This window comes from Sphaeramia orbicularis, chromosome 8 (genome assembly GCF_902148855.1).
Source record: "Sphaeramia orbicularis chromosome 8, fSphaOr1.1, whole genome shotgun sequence".
Lineage (NCBI taxonomy): Eukaryota > Metazoa > Chordata > Actinopteri > Kurtiformes > Apogonidae > Sphaeramia > Sphaeramia orbicularis.
The window spans coordinates 33,204,295-33,224,734 of record NC_043964.1 but is presented as its reverse complement, the minus strand read 5'-3'; the positions used below and the strand labels follow the sequence as shown (position 1 = coordinate 33,224,734).

General features: G+C 39.2%; 1 protein-coding gene across 1 annotated transcript in view; it reads left to right on the top strand.

The window, feature by feature from the left end:
* Window positions 1-8,742, top strand: part of cacna1ia (calcium voltage-gated channel subunit alpha1 Ia) — a 237,764-nt gene extending 229,022 nt beyond the window's left edge. Inside the window, exons 34-36 of the mRNA XM_030141341.1 lie at window positions 2,953-3,169; window positions 3,916-4,145; window positions 4,594-8,742. Of these exons, the coding sequence (XP_029997201.1) occupies window positions 2,953-3,169; window positions 3,916-4,145; window positions 4,594-5,322 (1,176 nt within the window). The 3' untranslated portion in view covers window positions 5,323-8,742. The remainder of the gene's footprint in view (window positions 1-2,952; window positions 3,170-3,915; window positions 4,146-4,593) is intronic.
* The last annotated feature ends 11,698 nt before the right edge of the window (window positions 8,743-20,440 follow it).

Genomic DNA, 20,440 nt, shown 5'->3' with positions numbered 1-20,440 from the left:
CCACCCCCTATCATCCGTCCTTCCTAGATATCCTCCTCTGTAATGGGGTAATGCTCCTTGATTCTGGGTAGCCAGATAAGCCTGCAATCACCAAGCATGGCTGTGAACCACTGCTCATTAGACGAAAGGGGGAAGAGGGGGAAGGAGGGGAAGACAGAAGGTGAGAAAGCATCTAAGGTTAGGGATTTTATTTGTCAAGTATCGTTCGGTCCATGAGGGTGTTGTTTGGATGTTTGAAAGGCACTGAATGAATCACAGGTACAATATGATACTAAAGGCGCCAAAGCGTCCCCACAAATGCTTCCACCGTCACTATATCATGGTAATTAACACATAAAAGGTAAGAGCTCAGAAACCTGAAGGCCTTAATCTGACTACTGTTGCAGCTATTCACAAGGACAATTACAAGCAAACATTATTGTTACAATGCATAACATTAACACAAACATAACACTGTCTTTCAGCTTATAATCAGCTCTTAACTAGCACTAAAATGAAAAGCCTAAGGGAAGATGTAAATCAGAGGCAGTGTTTGATATCTGCAGGATACCTGAGGTGCTGCTTTCTTCTCTACTTATTTTCTACCAGCCTTGAACTCAACCAGAAATACATAATGACCCTTTACAGAAGAAATAAAAGCTGTTTCAACAGAGATTCGACTATATTGGCAATCAGAAGACCTCTCATTATGCATCTTTGTGTGTTCACAGTGCACCAAACATCGCTGGTATAATACTGGCCCAGTGTGGAATTTTTAGATAGCATCCTGGAGTTGTATGATCCAGGGCATGACACAGTGGTGTTGGCATCTAGTGTAACATAAACATACACTTTGGAAATATGATCATACCGGTATCACTCTCGTAATAATAACGGTGGGTAATTTTGTCCGTAGCGTGGAGGGTAAAGTCTCCTCCTGTTGGATACCTGCTGCGTATTCCTTTAGAGACTTTTAAATCTCCGGTGACAGGTCACATGCATAGCAAGTCATGAAAATATCACAGCCCTCTCCTGAAATGCCAACTCTCCCATTTACGCAGACACTGATTGGGCTACCTCTGCCGCCAGCTTAAAGGTTCAATATGTGACATTCACTCATGCTTGTGGGCTTATGTAAGGTCTCTGTTGGCATCTGAGTTATGTTGGGAGTTGTTGACATCAGCTGACTCCATTACAGTGGGTTACAATAGTTGTTGTTACAAATTGTAGTGACTGTAGAAGAGCAGAAAAGAGGCACCAAAAAACTCTATTTTGGAGGAAAAAACAACCCAGGCTGTCTATATTGAAGCCATTCTATTCACTGTTACCACTGTTATCAGTCCTGGGGAGGTGCATATTTTTAGGTATAGTACAATGCATTCACAGATTGGAAATGTAGAAAAAAAAAAAAAACACTAACATACCAATTTCTCTTCACCTACAGACAGATATTCAACCTTAAAATGCTGAGTAACAGTGCTTGTACTTTCCCAGATCTATACCACAACCCCAATTTGTTGTGTTCTGCATGTGTCAAAATGTTACTTCTTTTCAGCTGTATTTCAAAATAAAATGTGCTTTTTGAAGTAAAAATGGAAACAGAAATAGGAAAAACAAATAGAAGAGTCAAATGACTACTTATTAAATAAATACAGATTTCTGGTAAATAGTGGTAGCAGTAATAGTAATATATGGTCCTAATTAGGGATGAGAATCGAGAACAGGGTTTTTTTTTTTGAGATCCGGTTTTCAGTAGCTCAATTCCCTGGAATCGTTTGCCTGCCTGCTTAACGATTCTGCTTATTGATTCCACCTTAACTGCACATGCGTGATGACATCACACGCACGCTGCATCGTTTTGGTTTAGAACGTAGCCAACATGGCGTCGAGGCAGAAACACTCTTAAGTATGGCTATATTTCACGCAAAAAGACGACACTATGGCCACTTGTAACACTTGCAATTGCAAAACTTCCATTTGTTCAAAGGGGGAAATAAAATCTCTCCAATATGCTCAAACATTAGTCCACACAGCATGCAATTAATTTGCAAGAATGTCATGTGTTTGATACGCTACTTAACGACACTTGTGAATCTAGTAGCAGAGCAAACACCAAGGCATCATCTGGGCCTGGTTACTGGGGAGACAACAAACATCCTGCCCCCTCAAATAAAAGTTTCCGAAGGTAGGGAAAAGGAAATAAGGCGCTCAACAGCGGGAGACATAGAGGAATTAGTAAAGTGTCTTAAGTTTCATTTTCACTTTGTACAGTCGTATGGTGTGGAGTTTTATTCCCTCACCCAATGAGAATTGATAAGAAAATCAACAATGGAATTGGAATCGTTAAATTCATATCAATTCCCATCCCGAGTCCAAAATTAAAGATAAGATTACTTTTCATTTCAATTTTATTTTCACTTTACATTAATTTGAGCATTTGCAAAAACAAAATCATTGAATTACTGCATCCATTGTAAGCACAGTGAAAGGTTTTACCATACAGTTAATATTTATATAGTCAACCTTGAATCTTCCAGGTCTTAGATTCATCTCCAAGAACTGTCTTTGCTGAACAGCCGAACTGCACTAGGCATACAAGCTTATGTTAATCATTGGCAGTTAACGATTTGCCTGTTCGAGAAAACAAAAATACATTCATCTAATCACTACCAAACCTAATATACATGTATATTCATTGTCTTTAAAACCTTGAAACCAGTGTACATTTAAAAAAAAAAAAAAAAACTGGAATGTATAGAAGAAATTGGATTGTACTGTTTTTTTGGGGTTTTTTTTTACTTTCATACAGAGCAGCACAGCAGAATGAATATCCAACATTCTCACCTTTTATGTGGGTATACATGTAGCCTCTGTAAACTCCTGAATGTCACCAAGTTATATTTCATTATTCTATCCTGGAGATTCATTTGGAAGGAGTTTCTCTTAAACATCAGATGATCTGGTTTCTTCCAGGGAAGGTTCAGCAGTGACTCCCATAGTTCAGAGGAGGCCGTCGGTGGAAGGGTTCGTTCAGGAGGCCACCAGACTCACATCGTGGTGCAAAGTCAGGTACAGGGTCTGGGCAAACCCTGCCTGGACATTAGCACCGGCCTCGAGATGGAGACGGTGCTACAGGAGATGGAGGCGCAAACAAATCAACCCCGTATGCGCTCACCTCACTGTAGCCCTGGTGAGTAAATCTACATGAAGTGTTTAAGTGATTTCTTGATTGAGAACAGGTGTGGCAGTAATCAGGCCTGGATGTGGCGAGAGAAACTGAGCTCAGCTTTCCAAAGATGTGATAAACCACAGTTCATTTATGTTTCAACAGGAGGAGTCAATCACTTTTTCACACAGGTCCATGTAGGTTTGGATGTTTTTTCCCCCTTAATAATAAACACTGTCAATTAATCTGAATCTGATCTGAAACATTTAAGTGTGACAAACATGCAAAAAAAAAAAAAAAAGAAATCAGGAAAGGAGCAAACACTTTTTCACACCACTGTATTTGATGCAGTATGAGACTGACCTGATGAATGAATAAATAATCTACAGCCTTAATCCTTATACCAGTGTTGTACAATTTTAGCAATTTTGGTGAGTTTTATAGTTTCAGTTTTTTGTCCTTCTTGTCAATTTGGTTTCAAGAAGGACATACAGTAAAACAAGTAATACAGAAGAGCAACTATCCACAGAAATTAAAAAAATATATATAGGATTTTCATGGATTTTTCATTTTATTTTTTATTTCAGTAAAAATGTTTTCTAATTGCTTTCATTAGTTACTTTTTGGTTAAAATTAATACCTTTGGTGCCAAACATGTTCAATTCTAATGGAACACCTTAACTATATATGCAAATAAAATGTTCTGAAGCCAAGAATATTTACCATAAAAATAAAATGAATTGACACAGACTGAATGTTTTCTCCTCAAGGTGGTGTTTCCAGCAGCAGCAACAAGGACAGAACCAGTGAAGGAGGAGCCAGTGGCTTTTCCCCTCTCCTCCATCTGCCTGCAGAGTTCTTTCACCCTGCAGGAGCAGTGATCCCAGCACCTCCCCGCAGCAGGAGCCTAAGGTTGTCAAGGGGCCTTAGGCTCACCTCCCCAGCTTCCTGGGCTTCCCTTCGCTCCCCAGGAGCCCACAGCAAGATACTCTGCACACAGGTAGAGTAAGGGAAGGAGAAGCACTCAATGCATTCAAAGAATGAAAGACAAAATGTGGGCAAAAAAGAAGTTGGATCCAATTTTTAGGGATGTCACCTGTATGTGGATGATTTGAATAATCTGTAGGAGACCCCTCAGTCGACGTAATTATACAAGTGCAGCATTTTTTGGTAGTGTGCAATGAAAGAATGAAACTGAGAGAAGCTTAAAAATGTGCAAAGATCGTATGAGGCATTATAAAGATGGTTGCAAAAATACTGTAGTGTTTTATAGCCGGATAGTCTGGATGAAAAACCAAAAAGCAGATCCTCATATTGAACAGTCGAATTTGAGCCAGCAGATTTCTAAATCAGGCACAGTTGTATAGATTCTACAGAGGTGTGGGCTAGTGTTGTCAAGAGCTGAATTCATGTTTTGTAAATTCTTTCTCCCCTGTTTCTGTCTACAGTATCCATCCCACAGTGATTCATCCCTTGCCACAGGCAGCTCTGAGGGCAGCCTACAGACCACCCTGGAAGAAGGACTGAGCTTCAGTGTTTCTCCACCACAGAACTTGGAGTTGCCTTTGCCAGCAGCTCCTCTGCCACTCGTGTGTCCAGGCCCGCTGCCTGAAGACAGAACCATTTCCTCTCCAGTCCAGACCCTGAGACCGAGGCCGAGCCCCTCATCAGCTCTAACCCTCCAAGCCACCAGAGGACATCAGCGGAGCCAGAGCAGCGGAAGAGGTAGCACCAGTCCAGGCTACACCCGTGATGACTCAATTGACCCCTCAGATGAGGACCTAGGGATAGTCATTGGCTCATCCATTGGAGGTTGTGGCTCTAGCCAAGCTGGTAACAGTGAACACTTGTCAGAGACACTGAGCAGCTTGTCGCTGACATCACTCCTGTCGCCCAGCTCCTTGGTGTACCCCGGAGGAGCCGTGAAGAAGTGCAACAGCACAGGTAGCTTGGACCAAGGGGGGATGCTACTATCTTCTCGGGGTAGGGAGAGCCGTAGAGAGATTCTGGGCCTGGAACTTATGAACCGCCAGGGCTACTTGGCCAACCCCTGGACAGGGGTATTAGCTGAGACAAGAAGAGAAGGAGGAAGCAGGGAAATTGGAGATGGAGAGCAAGGGTTGAAAGGAAAGAGCTCAAGCCAAACAACAGTGGGGCCTTGTCGGAAAAACAGATGAAACCTGCTGTTTACTCTTTTTTGTCTTTCCATTCCTTGGATCTAAACCCATTGCTGTCCCTCTCACTCTCTCTGCTCGCTTCAGTGAGAGAGAGGCTTGATGACACGTGATGTCCTGTATTCCAAACCCTCATTTTGCCCCCACAGCTCCTTTCTATACATTTGTGACAAGCCTTTGTCCTACTTTGTGCTACCTAGGGGAGTGGTTTTGGTTATAGTCTGCCGGTGTAAGTGGCCTGTGGAGTTTAGGCCAAAGGGCTGATGACAGGCCCTTATACCCTCTGAGGAGCTGTACCTGTAGAGGAAGCATGGAAGGCTCTGCTGCCATTGGAAGACCAGGAGGCCCAATCATATCAGGGAGATGAAAAGGAGCAGAGAGAAAAGAGCTCAACCTCAAAAACACAAGGAAAATGTTGTCGCTTGACCATATTTGCTTTTCATCGGGTCGGGTTCACCGAGGTTGAAAATGCAAAAATAGAAGTACCCAAACTGAGATACCTATCCATGCCAACAGAAACTGTTTTGATTCATTTATTTGTCGGAGGCAGTGCAGCAAGTAGGTGGGAGGAGACTCAGAGATGGCGGAATATATCAAGGCGGAAGGAAGGAAGGAAGGAAGGCTGGGAAAGGAGAAGGCAGGTCATACGTTTGGCTAGGAAAGCAGAAAGCGGATCTAATGTCCATCTGTTCTGGCAGACGGAAACAACAGGTCCTACTCACTCTGGCACGGAACCTTCTGCTGAGATCAGAGTAAAATGTGAGGTGGAGGAGAGTTCAAGAGTGTGTGCTCGTAATGTGTGTTTGTGTGCGAGAGCGCTGCCTCAGGTATCGAAGGCATAAATTAAATCATTCTCATCACTTCACCGTACCTCTGTATTTTTGAAACAGCAGATAGGTATTGACTGATCAAAGCTTCGTGCCTCTGTCAATTTGGTCTTGAGTGGCAGTGGAAAATGAAAAGAAATTGATAGATTGCAGAGGTATAACCTTGCATGGACTGTTTTGTGAAATTGGTTATTTTTTTTTGTTCTATCTCCAGCATCTCTCACCCATTCAAACATGAAGAAAAAAGTATTAAAGAGAGCTAGGTTGAATGGAGCTTTACGAACCCCATCAGAGAAGACAACAATGTGTCCGTGGGGCAGCCTTGTGTGCACCAACAAACATTCATTGCTACATAATGAAGTGAGACTTGAAGCACACTCCTTTTGACACCACTTCCTCTCACCATGCTTAAGGATTTGAGATGACCGGACAAAACCACAAGAGATGCGAGGGACCTTGACTGCATGATGGAATTGCATTTATTAAGATTTTTATCTATATACCGAAGTGTATCAAGATGTCAATGTTGAGTGATAACCATGTGATTTCTATTCCACTATTTTTGTAGAAAAGAGAATAGGCACGTGCAAGTGTTGCCATTACTTTGTCCCTCCTTAATTTGACCCTCACAGTCTTTGACTCGTTGTCTAGGACTTTTTGTCTGCCAGTGGCTTCCAGTTTTATAACATTTTTTAAAAAGGTGTGGATAGTGTATAAAACAACGAAGCAAAAAATTTCAAACTAACTTTGTGCGCTGAAGTTCCCTCCAGCACATTTCTCTTTGGGAATACTGGTTCCACTTTTTTTTCAGACGTTGGAGTACCAGGGGACAACCAGAGATGGGAACAGCCATAATCACTCAGCACATGAGGATCGTTCTAGCTCACAGACATTCCTGGCTGCGCACCGGGAACTTTGTTTGCTTTTAGCTTCCTATGAATAGCGTAAACCATCTCTATCAAAGCTTTATTTTAAGAGTTACAGCACAACATATCGATAACGGACACATTAGTGTTCCTTAAGCATGGTTCTGGGATTGCAATACAGTATGCTTATTCTTGAAATGACACCATGATGCACTCATCTTGTCTTCTTCATCTGTCAACACATACAGTACATTGTAGCAACCCTTTCACACACCATAGTTTAATATCAAAAGCTGACACTGTAACAATGAGCAGAATTTGCATCTTTCAATGCAAACTTACTTTGGCTTCTGCCACTTGATTAATGACATCATCCAAATATGAGATGCTCATCTTTAAGCCTGATTTCTAGAGGTAGACTGTTGTATCCCTAGTGTTTTAAACTTTGATTTATTTATTTTTTAATTTCTCAAAAAGAATGAGTTGATGTGAGAAAGGGTTTGACCTTTTTTATCATGCAAAATCACTTTGATGACTATGTTTTATCTATGGTGTTGGGTATTAATGAGTGATAGTAAAGACAGTTGTGTGTGTTTGTATGTGTGTGCGTTTGTGCATTTATGCATGTGTGCGTGTGTATTTATGACTTCAGGTGAAGTGACTGCCTTTTCCTGAAGTGTCCTGTTTGTCAGAGAGGAAACATGAGATTAAAAGGTTAAAGAGGGACAACAAGAAGCAACCAAGGGCTGTTTTAGCTTCAAAGATATAGCCTCCGATCTTTCTGAGACAAATCCTTTTGTCAGTGAATATGGCATCAAAGGTTAAAGCCTGATTACACAGCAATAAATGTTCTATGTGTATGCCCTGAGTAAATGATGTCAATGTGATTTTTATCTCCTCAGAATACAACAGTATTCACTGCTGTCTGTTTTTTCATCAAGTTTGTCAACTTACAGCTAATCAGATAGCACCTCTGCCCTCTCAGAGACCAATCACTACAGAGAAGGGCAGCAATTGGACAACATGAACAAATGAGGCTATTGAACTCAGGTTGGGGGGTAAAAACCACTAGAAATTTTAAAGACAGCTGTAAAGGTGTGCACAGACTGAATGCAAAGCAAATTTTGTACTTGCTTTATTCGCACAACTTTGACTGCTGCTTTTTTACACAACCAATTCGCCATCAAGACTAGCGTTAGCTGTAACCGGCTAACAACGCACCATTTTTGTGTGTGAGCAGAGTGTGCCTTTGTACATTATATATGTGCTATAGCTCTGACTCTACCAACAACACATATTGTTTCTGCTGAACTCCCCTCAATTGAATTGGTGTAAAATAGCTCGAGTTAAGCACACATTTTACCTCAATTTTCAGCATTTTCAACTTGTGAGGATGTGTTTTTGCTTCAGTTAACGCTGCCGTACTGTACATCCCCACAGTCAAATTTGTATACGAACATGCTGCCTTTAGAATTTGCTTTGTCTTCAGTCTAAACACACTTTAAGAGAGTGCGGTTCACATTTGTACATATCTTTGTATTTTGATCTGCATGTGTGCATTGCTGCCAGTGACCATGATTATATCATTAGTATGCATTTCATAAAATTGTACAAAGATAAAGGGAATGCCCCAGTGTTTCTTGATCACTGCAATGAAACCACACCATGAACAAAAGTCGGTCTAAAGGCCTTTACACACTTTGGACAAATAAAACGCATAAAAATGTGAATTACTTGAGTCTGAATATTTTAAATCAAAACTATTACATACTAGTGGTGATGTAACAAATAGCAACTCATTCAACATGATGGATTTAACATCATCTTGGAGCGCTCTTATTCAGGCGATCCAGGTGTCCACCCCAATGTCTATTGTCTCTGAGACATCAGTTTGTTCATTTGTACATTTTACTTCATAAAAAGCTACACATATAACCTCTAGTATTTAACTAATTTGACATTAATGATACATAAAATGTTCATTATCTTTACAGAATAGTGCACAGGTGTCAAACATGCGGCCCGGGGGCCAAAGGGTCCAATCCGGAAAATGTAAAAATTACACTAAGATATCAACAATCATTTTAGTTCAGGTTCCACATTCAGACTAATTGAATCTCAAGTGAGTCATAATAACCTATAAATACTCACAACTCAAAAATTTTCTCTTTGTAAATTTAAATATTTCCATGTATTTACACTAAAACAAAGTATAATTTTGCAAAAAAAAAAAAATATGGATATCCTGAACTAATATGTACAAATTGAAACGTCTTAAGAGAAGTAAGTGCAATTTTAATAATATTCCACCTGTTATTAAATGTTGTGTATATCTGTAGATCCACTGTGATCTGTAAGTTAGAATGTACATGTGGAAATAATACTAAATGCATGAACTGAAGCATAATAGTGTTAAAATTACACCTTTTTTTTTCAGTTTGTTCTTGTTATTCACATTGTTTGAAAGGACAGGTTGAAGATGAAATCATTTTAATCATGTAATTGTACTTTTTTCACTCTAAAACAGAGAGAAAAATTTGGAGTTGACATTATTTCTATATTTTTATGTTATTATTTCAATGGTCTGGCCCACTTTAGATCAAATTTAGCTGAATGTGGCTCCTGAACAAAAATGAGTTTGACACCCCTGGAATAGGGCATTCTTATGTCATACATAGTGGCAAGAAACAATTAACAGATCTGCTGATGTAATTAATATGTGCATATTATAAAATATCACTTTACTTTGTAATTATGTATTATGCTTGAATAGACAATGATGTGCCAAGCAACTGCACAAAGAAAGAAAAAACAGAATGCCCCTTTTGTGTAAAGGTCTTTAGCTTTAAAAATATGACCACGTTATCAAAAACACCCGTTTTGGGTCAGTAGACATGACAGGAGTAGGAAAGAGGTTTCAACTTTTCATTGATAAAGAAAAACCCAGACACAGGTTCACAAAGGCTGCATGTAGACAGCGTGGACGTCGACAGCTGGACAGAGTAAAACTAAGTGCAAACGGTAGCGAGACGCTGCAGGAGCAGGACACTTCTCCAGACAGCTTGTCATCAGCAGCCTTGCCCAGCAGAGCCGCCAAAGCGAGAGCGCATTATGCATGCACGCTGAACTCCGAGGTGTTGTTTACCTCACACCCCCCGACCAGCCAGCCCTCCACCCCATCTAACCTCTCAAAACCAGCTCTCCCTCCAGGCCCCTGTCCTTCAAATGTCACAGCAGGAGCACAGAGGTGAACGTGGGGAGGAAAAAGGAGTGTGCATGTGTCTCCAGGACTGTGAGCATGATGTGTGGGCAGTTATCGTCAAGGTCTTCTCTGAACATGTTCTGTCATCTGAGGTTTTTTTTTTTTTTTTTTAGTGGAAGGGGGGGTTACTATGTCTGCTTTCCCTTGTACTCTAGCTCCTTATCACCTTAGAGCAGGGGTCTCAAACTCATTTTCTTTCAGGGGTCACATTCAGCCCGATTTGATCTCCAGTGGGCCGGAGCAGTAAAATAAAAAACATAATAACATATAAATAATGACAACTCCAAATTTTTGTCTTTGTTTTAGTGCAAAAAAAACAATTAAAATATGAAAATACTTACTTTATAAACTATCCAAACAAAAATAAATGTGAATAACCTGAAAAAAATGAAATTTAATTTAAAAAAAACTTAAGAAAATTTAGTGCAAATTTTTTTTCTTTTTTTAACTTATTATTTATTGGACACATAGACATTCAACATACAGTCATAAGACTTAGATTGTAAATACTCAAAAGACAACAAACTGAAGTATTATTTATTTATTTTATTTATTTAATTATTTTATTTTGAACATGCAAAGAAAAATAAGACAAAATAAAGCAAATTAAGACATAAACAAAATAACATTTAAATGGACATAATCTATCTTCAAGCACATACAAGACTGAGTATTGCATGGTCGAAAATATCACATCAGATAGGTTCATACCAACAAGTTTACACACAGACAGAATGAAAACAATGAAACAAAACAGAAACAAAACAAAAACAAGACAAAACAAAAACTATTTGTGTATGTATGTGTGTGTGGTGTGTGTATGTGCATGGGGGGGGGCTTGCTCTTTTGGTTCAAAACAATATGAGCAACACAGGGGCCCATCTCCTTAAGAGTTTCTCCCTCTGGAGCCTTAAATTATAAGTTATATCCTCCATTCTATAAAGTTCCTATATGGGAACTTTATAGAATTTAGTGCAACTTTAACAATATTCTGCCTCAACTTATCATTTCTACATGTGCATTATGGATCAGGATCTACAAAGACACTAAACACTTAGTAACAGGCAGACAATTGTTAAAATTGTGCTTAATTTTCTTTATACATTTCAGGTTGTTCATATTCAGGTTATTCACATTTTGTTGTTACAGGATAGTTTGTAAATGTAAATATTTCCATAATTATCTCCACCAAGGAGGTTATGTTTTTGCCAGGGTTTGTTTGTTTGTTTGTCTGTCTGTTTGTCTGTCCGTTAGTGTGCAACATAACTCAAAAAGTTATGGACAGATTTTGATGAAATTTTCAGGGTTTGTTGGAAATGGGATAAGGAAGAAATGATTAAATTTTGTTGGTGATCGGGGGTGGGGGGGCCCACGGGGGGGCCCATTTCCAACAAACCCTGAAAATTTCATCAAAATCTGTCCATAACTTTTTGAGTTATGTTGCACACTAACGGACAGACAGACAAACAAACAAACCCTGGCAAAAACATAATCTCCTTGGCGTGGGGGGGCCCACGGGGGGGGGGGGGGGGGCGGGGCACTGATCAGCCTTGGCGGAGGTCTGCGCTCTCCGAGTGCTCCTAGTTTAATGTTATTTTTTGCACTAAAAGAAAAACAAAAAATTGAAGTTCGTATTATTTATAGGCATAATGTAATGTATTATTTTTCTCACATCAAAGCAAGAAGAAAATCTGGAGTCAATATTTTTTGTCGGTTATTCTGCTGTTATTATTTTACTGTAGATCATATTGGTCTGTATGTGGAACCTGAACTAAAATGAGTTCCACAGCCTTGACTGTGGAATTTTTGTACTTTGTAAATTCATCCCAGGGGCCGGATTGGAACCTTTGGCGCGCTGCATTTGGCCTCCAGGCCGCATGTTTGAGACCCCTGCCTTAGAGAGAGTCTGGTACAATAACTTTAACCCTTTATAGGGCACTCAGAAATACTCTGAAATCCAGAATGTCAACCATAGCGTGTTATTGGAGCACATAACAACACTGTATTATTGTTGAGAAATTTGTCACATTTTTATTATTACTGTGTAGAAAATCAAGGTCATTGAAGTTACCATATTTGGTTCCTTACCCGTAAGTGGCAAAAGAAAAAAAAAAAAAAAAAAGTGGTGCCAGGCACAACAAACCCCGCCCCTCACACGTATTGTAGCTTATTTTGGCATGGATCCAGCTGATGTCATCATGTCTATACGTGTGCTGATGTCAGCATATCAGCTGCCTCTACATATGTGTCAAGTTTGAAGTAAATTGAACCAAAATTGGTGTTTTTAATGGGCATGTGAAATTTCTCCCATTATAAGTAAATGGCAGAAGAAAAAGATTTTCAAAAATTATAAAAAAAAAAAAATTACTTTGACCTACTTTTCCCAAAATGTAACCACATCTATTCTGGGTCACTGGTGATCTATAAACCCAATTTGGTGTGAACTCAACCAATAGTTTTGCTGCTACAGACATGTGAAATTTCGCCCATTATAAATAAATGGGAAAAAAAAAATTCAAAGTCATAAAAAAATTTAAACTTTGACCTACTTTTCCCAAAATGTATTTACATCTATTCTGGGTCACTGGCAATCTATAAACCCAATTTGGTATGAATTCAACCAACAGTTTTGCTGCTAGAGTGTAAAGAATCAAATCAAACCAAACCAAAAACAGTACCCCTTTCCTCCTCTTTGGGGGGCGGGGTAATAATAATAATAATACAACAGTTAAATATAAAAAATACAAGAAAAACACATGTAAGGTGAAAGGAACATGTATTTTAGAACATTAGAACATCACTTTTAGAGCATTACAACATAAGTGCTGATCCAGACACCTGTCCACATCCACAATATCACTATGAACACCATTACTTCAGAGGTGTCAAAGTCCTCACATTCTGTACTTAAGAAGAAGTACAGCTACTTGGGTGAAAAAAAAGTACTGATTCAACTCCTTTACTTAAGTAAAAATAAAAAAAAGCACAACTTCTCAACTGTAATAAAGTCTAAAAGTAAAACTGCATTTTTTGCCATAAATGAAACAGTACTTATTTAACCAGGCAAAATCATATAGAGGATCATATAATCATAGAAGAATTTTCACTGGTACAGGCACAGGCAAAGTTAAACAAAATGGGGTGGGTAGCAGGCAAGGAAGGGGAAAAAAAAAAGATTCATAGATGAAAATAATTTTCAGCCTTATGAGCCTATTCTGAGAATGTATAGTATAAAGTGCAGCTATTTATGCAAAAATGTAGGGAGTAAAAGTAAAAAGTTGCCAGAAAAATAAATACTCAAGTAAAGTACAGATACCTAAAAAATCTACTTAAGTACATTAGCAAAGTACTTATACTTTGTTACTTCCCACCTCTGCATTCCTTACATTAGTACCATTACTTGATAGTACCAAACAAAGCAGTTACACTCACTGTTCATGCAGAGGTGGACCTTACAGACCACATTTGACCTGAGATTGTTGCCTTACTCTGTTGCTGTCTCTAGTCGCTTTTCCATTGACCCTCAAATTGCGCAAATATAACTTGCGCATAAAAATTTACCTAAAGGAAAAACGACAATTTTGCCAAAAGTCTCATTTTTCGATTAAAAGTTTTTGCGCTGGCAAGAGGGGGTTTTTCAGGCGTAGTGCAAACGGTATATCATGCAAAACTGCAATGGAAAGACCTTTTTTCGCAACTAGAGTCAGGTGAATTAAAAAACCAGATGTTGACGTACGTTACAAGTGAAGAAGAAGACGAAACATGTCGCGGTATGTGTGGACACACCAGGAAACCCAGTCATTTTTTAATTTAGTATGAGATAGAGGAGTAATATATAGAGCCTGACCGATATGGGATTTTTGGGGTCGATGCTGATACCGATATTAGGGGCTAAAAAAAGCTGATATCCAATATCGGCTGATATCTGATATTGGCCGATAACCGATATATTGGTCGATATATGAAATAAGAACACAGATCTACACAGGATATAATAATCTTTTATCAGATAATTGTGGACAGGTGGATAAACAGTTGCCGGGGGGCCGGGGGGGGGGGGGGGATAAGCAGTCCATGCTTGTCAGATGGTGCGAGCGGGGGGTGGGGGGTAGTAGCTCCGTGATTATGTGATTGTGTGTGGGGGGGTAATAGTGTCATTGTCCGAGCAGGAGTGAAAGTGAAACTAACTCGCTTTAAAGTTCCTCTTATTCTCCGGGCAGCACACACACACACACACACAAGGGAGCAGCAAGCGACAGAATCTCCGCGCAGCAAAAAAGTTAATATATCGGCTACATATTGGCCGATGTTGATTAATTGGTGATATGCTATAATCGGGCTCTAGTAATATATAATAATAATAATGAATATACCAGTAAATTAACACAGTATTTACGTTTGTCGCCATGTTTATTTCATGACTTCTCACGTCATCTTGCGATAATAAATAAACAAATCATCGCATTTGTGATTTAATGGAAAAACTGACATTACACACTTCTGGTTTTTTTGTTTTTTTTTTACATTTAGTAAATATCGGTAAAGTTTTGCGCAGATGTCCAATGGAAAAGCGACTACTGTCTCGTAACGTATACAGAAATTACCAAAAATAGTCACTTGCCCAAGAAAGGGTTAAAGGTGGAGATTCAGTAAGCATACTCAGGGGGCTGATATGATTGATTTCCTCTCGTGGCAGTGCATAAAATGCCTTGAGATATCAAGGCCTGTGGGTACAAGATCATTTTTTTAATTCACCTGAAAAGCTGCTGTGTCCCAGGTATGGCTGAACACCTGTACGGCTTCTGTACAGGCTGCAGTCTGACAGATACAAAAGGAGATCTCCTGCTGTTCAAGCTCACTTTCATATTATTCATGACACTGGAAACAAACCTCAGACATATCAATTAAAAAGATTTTTCAACGGTGAGGATGAACTAAATTAAAGTGGGTTAAAGCAGACTACTTTTCAAAGGGGGAAAGTACTTGTATCTCTTTTTCTTTTTAACATGTCAGACCGAAAGGTAGTGGGAAAATCAAAGAAATACTGTGCTGTCAAAAGGAGGTTTTGTCAAAACCATGTCTGATAAACAAAGTCCAAACAGATGTGTCTCATTAATGGATTGTCTCCGGGCGCAAAAGGGAGGAACCGGCAACTTCTGACAGCATTCAACTTGTTTTCATAGATGTGTTGCTTTTTCCATTTTTTTTTTTTTGTTTGTTTCCTGAGGGATGTGTGAAGCTTTTTATTGAGAAAGTGAGTAAATTAGGAGTTGTTTTCAGTGCTGTGTCACCTAATGAGTCACTTTAGCCAGCAGACGGTCTTTGATGTGTGAAGAGGTGACCTGAGATTCAAACAGAAAACACATTTTTTTTATGATATTTTCTCAGATTTTGTTTCATTTTTAAAAGGATGAAAGATGAAGATACTTGTTATATATTTTATTCTCTATCACACTTGGACAGTTTGTTCTCCTGATCTCAGTCTTTCATAGCTTAATCCCTTCAGTCTGTGAAACCTTTAGCCCACAGTCCACACCTGAGTTTTTCTTGACACACACACACACACACACATCAATGGTGTGTGTGTGTGGAAACTGGCTCCTGTCAGCTGTCAAGGCTAAGTGCTCAGGGAGGTGTCCAGGTCCATCGATTGTATCACCGGCCCAAGGGAGAGGCTGGAATAAAGGCGGGTTGTGAAGGTAGGACAACAGAAGCAGAAATGAGGTGCCACTAAATGTTTACTGGGTAGTGTCAGGAGAAATGGCTGTCAATCTCCACATGATATTTAAACTCGGAAACAAAGTAGTTCTTTCTTTTTTATTGTTTCTTCTCCTGCTCTGTATCTTTTCTCTTTTCATTACCATCTGTTTTTTTTTTTTTTTTTTGCACCTTTACCCTCAAAGTCCTGTTTTATCTATCACTGAGCGTTGACAGCACAGCACATAACTTATATTACATATATTTCAGTCACAAAGTTCTAGAAATAATGCATGTACACATACAGTAAACAGAACACATTCTCACTCCCAGCTCTCACATACTGACACTCGGTCGAGTGGGTTGGTCAATTATTATTATTATTATTATTATTATTATTATTATTATTATTATTATTATTATTATTATTACTTCCTCCAGCAGGTATTGTGATCACTTTGCTTTGTGTGTTTGTTTGTTTGTTTGCATGCTTGTTTGTGAGCAACTTTACAGGAAAACTATTACAACCATCTTTACCAAATTTTACCCACAGATAGGCCTAGACCCTTGACAAACCCATTAAATTTTGGGCCAAGTAGGCCAAAGTTCAAGGTCACAGCAAGATCACAAAACCTCAGATTTTCCCATCTCTCATCATTGAGCAATTTTCCAAAATTCATAAAAAATTCAAAATGACTCTGATTAGCCTCCAATTTGATCCACCCGTAGCTTTTAACAATATCTTGTATCTGGCACAAAATTGTCCACATCCACTGTGGAATGTGGACTCTGTGGACATTTCAATTTAACATTGAAAATCCCATTTACGACACATTTTTCATTATAACTCAACAAATATTGATTAGAATTTAATATAATTTGACATACACATGAAAGGGAACCAAGCTTCAACTTTGTACGAAATATCGTTCTGCTCCATTTCTCTTCCGTTACGCTCTGTTGACTTTTATTTTTTATGCACCATTTTCAAAAAATCCTAAAAAATGCAATTTTTGAAATATTATGAAATTTGTTTTGCACATCCATCGTTTAAAAAGAAATAGTCGATCCACACATGTTCGGGGTGCTTGGCAGAGGTTTGCATTCTCTGAACACTTGTTATTATTAGGGATGCACCGATACCAGTATCAGGTATCGGTCTGATACTGAGCATGTGTACTACTCATACTGGTAAAAGTGCTCCGATACAAGCACACTAATACCTACTTTACAGCAGTGTGACGTTCACAGTTCAGTGCAGCAGGTACATGGCAGAGTGTGGAGATTTTTCAAAATAAACGACGGTGACAAAAGTAACAGTGACTGAAAATTACGTTAAAGACACAGAGGGATACGGATGAAGCATTCTGGACGTCCTCTGCGTACATTCTGTACATAATTCTGTCCGTTCTGCAGGTGCTCGCGGATACGTACCCAGATGGAGAAGTCAGAGCAGTGTCACCGGGAACTGTGGAGGTAGTGGATCTTTTCAAAGAGCGACTGTGTGAGTTAGAGAAAAACTACTGACATATTTATGACAGCTACCCTCATTAATATCAACATTAGCATCCACATTAGTATTGCCTCCTCTGTCATACCATGTTTGTTATTATATACTTTATTCTTTGTCTTAAAAAACGTTACCCTTCTTTGTGATATTTGGCAAGTATGGTTAATTAACAGTAGCGCCCTCTGGTGGATTGATTGAGAAACGCTCATTCCAATGCATTAAATGTCAGTAGCAGCACTTTATTACAGTCAGACTGATGACGACGGCAATTAAACACATTTTCAAAAGTAACTAAGAACTGTAATGGTATTATTAAGTACTCATATCGGTACTCGGTATCAGCAAGTAATCAAATGTAAGTACTTGTACTCGGTGTGGAAAAAAGTGGTATCGGTGCATCCCTATTATTATGAAAATTAATATATTTTAATGAATTTCATTAGTTGATTAAAACTTGTTAAATAAATACACTGCCTGGCCAAAAGAAAGTTGCCACCAAAAAAAAAGGTCACACACACTATATTTCGTCTGGCTACTTTCTTCGATTTGATTTCACCACACGTTTGATTCAGTTCAGTTCAATTCAATTTTATTTGTAGAGCCCTATATCACAACAAGGTTGCCTCACAAGGTTTTACAGAATTAGTTAGATATGAAAACAAACAACAGTAGATGAAGGAAATGGATTAACGTCCCTGCCATCCCCCGTCCTTAGACCCTCCTTCTTGGCAAGGAAGAACTCCGAAATCCAGTGGGAAAAGAGGAACCTCTGGGAGAACCACAGTGAAGGAGAGATCCACTTCCATGGATGGACAGGCTGGAGATGCACCAGGACTGATGGACGTCCATTTGCAGATGTAGTTCCAGTCTGTAAGGATGCAGTAGAGTGGGAGCACATGAGGGGGTCCATCTCAGATCCCGTCATCCTTGGGCCCCAGGAGGCTATGACTGAAACTGTAGCCACTCCCCCAGAGTATGTATTTATACTTCTGGTGGTGCATGTCTACGTGTGTCTATATACTGACAAATAAAGAATCTTAACCTCTATAGCAGGGGTCACCAACCTTTTCTCTTCTGTGAGCTACTTTTACATAATGGACTTGCCGGAGGGATACTCTAATTTAGCAACATTTATTTACATACTTAATTTTCATACATACACGTATTTTGTATAATACGTTTGTAACACTGTGTTTTTCATTTATTATTTTATTTATATATATTTCTTTGTTTCAACATTTACAATACTTAAAAAGTGTTAATATGAAACTATTATTTTACTTTTATTAAGAAAATCAAAAGTAGAACAAAACAGATACAAGCATTTGCTGCTGTATTCCTAAATATTTTAATACTATGTCAAATATTATGAAATGGAAAAATTCTGCATATTTTTATAGAATTATTAACAACAAATAATACACACCTGTATGTGCATTTTTAATACTTTGAAATTGTGAAAGGGAACGTTGTCACTCACACAATAAAACTTCACCAACGTGCTGCTGTTTTTCTGAAGGATTTGACCTTTTCTAAATTCACATATGCTGTCAAAACATATCACTTAAAAACAGAACAACTTTGTGCACATAAATCCACCACCGCTATGTCACTTCTACAGAGTCGTCACACTGGAGGAAAACGCAGAGGCACCTGTTCAGGTCCGACTCCAGCTGTCTGAGCGCATGCACAGATAGAACACATTCAGTATGTTTGCGCTTGTCCAGAATGTGACCCACTTTACCGATGCCTCTGTTGAAGCATTAGCCTTGGTCAGTTTAGTGAACATGGACTGTTGTTTTTGGGGTTCAGTTTTCAGCTCTTTAACCTTCTCTTTACAGAGGCTGATTCCCACTGGAGAATCTCCAGAAAAGTTGCTGTGAACTTTGGTGAATTTCCACTCCACATTGCATCTTTTACTGACTGCCAGGCTCCGCCCATGGATCAGACACACACACACACACACACACACTTGTCTTTCACATTAGTCAAACAGAAGTCTCATTGTTCGTGAAAATAACTCCCTGCCTATACTCAGCCCACATCACTGCAGGGCTAAACCCACTACCTGCCTTGTATCCGGCTCATCCTGCTCCTCCTTGGCCCCGCCCCTCTCCAAAGACAGACAGCAAACCAGCGCTAAAGTTTGATTGACAGCTAGCTGACCGTTTCATCTTGGGAGGGGGGCAGGACACTTGTAATTTTGATTGGGTGGAAATTTAGACCTGTTCAACCAAATGACGAATCAACTTTGTGTTCTTTTGTCATCGACCCTTGGCAGCTACCGGTAGATCGCGAGCAACGTGTTGGAGACATCTGGACTAGTTCTGTTTTTAGAACAGGCCTGCGGGCAACTCACGTGGTCCTTGTGGACAACCTGGCGCCTGTGGGAACCAGGTTGGTGACCCCTGCTCTACAGGGTGGGGAAGCAAAATTTACAATGAACATTTAGTTGTTTTTTCTCAGCAGGCACTACGTCAATTGTTTTGAAACCAAACATATATTGATGTCATAGTCTAACACTATTATCCATACCTTTTCACAAACTTTTGCCCATATGAGTAATCAGGAAAGCAAACGTCAAAGAGTGTGTGATTTGCTGAATGCACTCGTCACACCAAAGGAGATCTCAAAAATAGTTGGAGTGTCCATAAAGACTGTTTATAATGGAAAGAAGAGAATGACTATGAGCAAAACTATTACGAGAAAGTCTGGAAGATACTATTAAAGAAGAATGGGAGAAGTTGTCACCCGAATATTTGAGGAACACTTGCGCAAGTTTCAGGAAGTGTGTGAAGGCAGTTATTGAGAAAGAAGGAGGACACATAGAATAAAAACATTTTCTATTATGTACATTTTCTTGTGGCAAATAAATTGTCATGACTTTCAATAAACTAATTGGTCATACACTGTCTTTCAATCCCTGCCTCAAAATATTGTAAATTTTGCTTCCCCACCC